This window comes from Heptranchias perlo, chromosome 15, assembly GCF_035084215.1.
Source record: "Heptranchias perlo isolate sHepPer1 chromosome 15, sHepPer1.hap1, whole genome shotgun sequence".
Lineage (NCBI taxonomy): Eukaryota > Metazoa > Chordata > Chondrichthyes > Hexanchiformes > Hexanchidae > Heptranchias > Heptranchias perlo.
This window is the reverse complement of record NC_090339.1, coordinates 54216729-54220764: the sequence shown is the minus strand read 5'-3', so window position 1 is coordinate 54220764 and position 4036 is coordinate 54216729. Positions and strand designations below refer to the sequence as shown.

General features: G+C 49.0%; 1 protein-coding gene across 1 annotated transcript; it reads left to right on the top strand.

The window, feature by feature from the left end:
• Positions 1-316: 316 nt before the first annotated feature.
• On the top strand, positions 317-3372 carry sowahd (sosondowah ankyrin repeat domain family d). The gene has a single exon (XM_067997250.1). The coding sequence runs from the start codon at positions 381-383 to the stop codon at positions 1626-1628; it is 1248 nt and encodes a 415-aa protein (XP_067853351.1). The 5' UTR covers positions 317-380; the 3' UTR covers positions 1629-3372.
• Positions 3373-4036: the final 664 nt, after the last annotated feature.

The following is a 4036-nucleotide window of genomic DNA, read 5'->3' as shown; positions in this document are numbered from 1 at the left end:
GGAGAGAGAGAGGGGGTAAACTGGGGAGAGAGAGAGAGGGTAAACTAGAGAGAGAGAGAGGGGGTAAACTGGGGAGAGAGAGAGGGGGGTAAACTGGGGAGAGAGAGAGGGTAAACTGGGGAGAGAGAGAGAGGGTAAACTGGGGAGAGAGAGAGGGGGTAAACTGGGGAGAGAGAGAGGGGGTAAACTGGGGAGAGAGAGAGGGGGGTAAACTGGGGAGAGAGAGAGGGGGGTAAACTGGGGAGAGAGAGAGGGGGGTAAACTGGGGAGAGAGAGAGGGGGTAAACTGGGGAGAGAGAGAGAGGGGGTAAACTGGGGAGAGAGAGAGAGGGTAAACTGGGGAGAGAGAGAGGGGGTAAACTGGGGAGAGAAGGCTGAGGATGTTTGAGAAGGTCGGTGAGATGAGCCACAGCCGGTTCCTGGCGGCGGCCGGTCCGGGTGCCCCTTACCGCCCGGTGGGAGATGCGCTGCCCGCCTCCGAGCGCGACCGGAGCCTCACGCCGTCGCCAGGCTGCAAGCCTCTCAGCTACGGCGAGGTGCTGGGGGACGTGAACCGCCTCTCCCACCTGTTGGGCCGGTTCCTGGAAACGGCGGAGATCTCCGAGAGACTCGAGGCCGGCCGCCCGGCGACAGTCGGCACCAGCCCGCGGGCGGGGCGGGGCGAGGGGGGAGTGGGTCGGCGGTGGACCTCATCGGGCAGGAGCCGAGACGCTGGAGGTCGCTCGGCCGTGAGAAAGCGGGAGAGTTTGCGGGGAGACGGCGGGGAAAGTGCCCCGGACCCGGCCTCGGACCCCTCGCCCAACACGAGGAAGAAATGCCTGAAGGAGCTGATGATCGGCAATGGCTGGGACGGTTTCAGCGGCATGTGGAGCGCCTTGGGCACCAGAAAGACCGACAGCGCCGGGGAGCCGGAGCCGGAGGAGGAGGAGGCGGCGGCGGCGTCCTTGCCCTCCGCGGGCACCGACGAGTCGAGCGGCCCCCCGGGCTGCGCGGCTCTGGACCCCGGGGAGCACGCGTGGATGTTGGCCGTGGCGGGGGGCGACTGGGAGAAGATGGCGTCGCTGCTGCTCTCGGACCCCGGCCTGCTCAACAAGAAGGACTTCGTGACGGGGCTGACGGCCGCCCACTGGCTGGCCAAGCAGGGCAAGGACGAGACGCTCGCCAGGCTGGTGGATTTGGCGCAAAGACGGGGCTGGCCCGTCGACATCAACGCCCGGGCGAGCGGCGGGGGCTACACGGCCCTCCACCTGGCCGCCATGCAGGGGCACCAGATGGTCATCAAGCTGCTGGTGGGCGCCTACAGCGCCGACGTGGACGCCCGTGATTACGGCGGCAGGAAAGCCTGGCAGTACCTGGGCGGCAACGTGCCCAGTCAGCTCAGGCAGCTGGCCGGGGCTCAGGAGGAACAGCAGGAGACCCAGGCTGTGCCCGAGGGGGAGGACAAGAGGAGGAGGGGGAGGAGGACAGTCCGACACCCCCAGAGACAGGCTGGGCTCCCGGCGGCGGACGATCAAGTGGACGGTCCAGCGAAATTGTCCAGAGTGGCCTCACTACACAGACTGTTTAAACTGTCCTACTGGTGGAGGAGGAGAAGCGAAGAGGTTGACCGTACGCTCAAGCTCCACTGATAAATAATAGACTGAAACCCAGGCACCATATGGACTGTATTTAACTGGGACTTGGTCATATATGTATAATCCTAAGTGCATATTTTTAAAAAAAAAACAAAAGTCATTCCTAAAATCATTTTAACAATCTGTCCTCCAGATTTTGGTACGTTTTAATATCATTTTAGTGATTTTTTTTTTCCCCGAAACGTGTTTTCCCTTTTTCAAATGGTCTATTCGGGGAAAGCCCTGTTACGTTTTTGACATACGCGGAAGAATCGCTGCAGAATGATGTTCATTCAAATCTGTCACGCATATACTTTCACTAAGTAGCTGGAGTTTGGGCGGAACACCGGATTAGGATCACTGTTGTGTTTCTTTTTTGATGTAAATTCGAAAAGGAATTAACGAGAATAATAATAATAAACTGGTTTGATAATATCTGTCCTGTACGTTTAGAAGGTACGTGATTATTATCAGAAGCAGATGTGGTTGACCGGATCACAAAGATGAAAGATTATTCAACTTTGGCCAATATAACCTAAACGTGCATTTTCGGTACTCTTTTCAGAAAGTTAATCCGTTTAAAGTTCGGATGATTAGAACATCTTTATACAACGCCTCTGTGGATTTTAAAATATTCTTACTCCTTTTTGAGACCGGTTATTCACTGTGTGAATACTGTCTGGGCGATCTTTGTTGTTTCTGTGATTCGACTCAGTTATAAAGATCAGCACTAATAATAATGGACAATAAAACTAACCAGATACTGAGAGCAAAAATACCAGACATTATGTGAAATGCTTTTTTTTAAATGAGTTGCAAACTTGAATTTGAGTTCATGGCAACATTTAAAATTTAAATTTGAAATAGTACAGAAATATTGTTACACTAATTTTCAACACATTGTGAAAAAATGCAGTGTTAGCATGCAAATCAATGTTTTCAAATATGAATAATATTTAAAGTGTTCTACAGGAACAGTATCTGTTTCCTCTTTTGCATATTCTGCAGTCCTCTGGTCTGAATTTTGACTTCAGTAATTTCAGACCTTGGCTATAATCCTTAATTTTCCTCACAGCAGGGGGTGTTGAGTAGAATATGTCAGTGTCAGGGGGAGGAGAGATAGACCCCAGTTCTGTCAAGGGGGTCTGCTCAGGGGTGGTGGCCTTTTTTGGGACAGACGCACATACTGTATGTTTACAAAATCTTGTGCTTTCACTTGAGACCTCCTGCGTGTGCAGTTGTTTTTTCCATGTTCCCACTCTCTTACCGTTTTCCCTGTGTGGATGTTTCCCATGCCTTTTCATCATCTTAGCTACTTGCACGCTGTTTTGTTCTTTTGTTGCCTTTTCACTACCACACTGAGATAATCTTTTATATCATCTAATAGTTTCCTGGTTTTTGATTTAAGCAGTTTGCAGGATATTCAACCCATTAACCTTCTGTGATCTGTTTGTCCTTCCTCCCTTTCTCAACCCAACTAAGCAGCTTGCTTAACTATCAGTTTTCAGTTCCGATGAAGGGTCCACACCTGAAATGTTAACCTGTCTTTGCTCCTTATAGATGTTGAAGGACCTACTGTGTATTTCCAGAATTTTCTGTTTTTACCTTTTATTCAGAACATGTATGTTTTTGTATCACTAAATTGACTCCGTGCCCCTGATGTATTCTTCACTAGTAGTTTGAGGGTAGGAAAAAAAATGATTTGTCCTGTGCCTCAAAATTTTAATAAAATATCCTAAGCATAGTGCAAATAGCTGTTGCAACTGCTTTTGGTCTGTGTTTGTACACCACATGTAATTGGGCAATTTATATGGTATTTTCCCAATTTTTTAAATGGGTACTTTTTGTTTGTGGTGATAAAATCTAGATTGCCTTGTGTGGGTAATTTTACCACTGAATGTTTCTGTTACCATTCACAGTAGTACAACAGGGTAATTATAGTTACTGTCTATAAATATTATTAGAATACAATGTAGGGTGTATTTATATTGCAGCTGCTGATCTGAACTGGTAGTTGCAGTTCAGGTTCCAATCACACAGTACCCTGTTTTATATCGCTGGAGTTCTAACCGTCCTTGGGTGAGAGCTGTGTGCTCGCCTGGATGCACCCATGTGCAGAACACTCTCCCAATATTAAAAATTTAAATGTTTACAGAGGGGAGAACCCTTGCTCTCCAAACACTTAAATTCAGCTCAAAGAAGTATGAAAGATTGCTCAGGAATCCCAGTAGAATGCCTGGGCATTTTGTAAACCAGGTTTGGCACCTCACTAGATATGCACTCCATGTGGTGTCAAACCAAATTGGAGTAAGGCTACACACTTCCTGGTACACTCATTCCGCTTCATTCCACAGTTGCACCCTGACTCTGGACTTACACTGAAAAATTGGTATCAGTGTAAACTGGAAATTGCTTCTCATCAA

Bases quoted from the DNA above. Each gene is read 5' to 3' on its own strand.
- sowahd (XM_067997250.1), top strand. From the start codon at position 381: ATGTTTGAGAAGGTCGGTGAGATGAGCCACAGCCGGTTCCTGGCGGCG.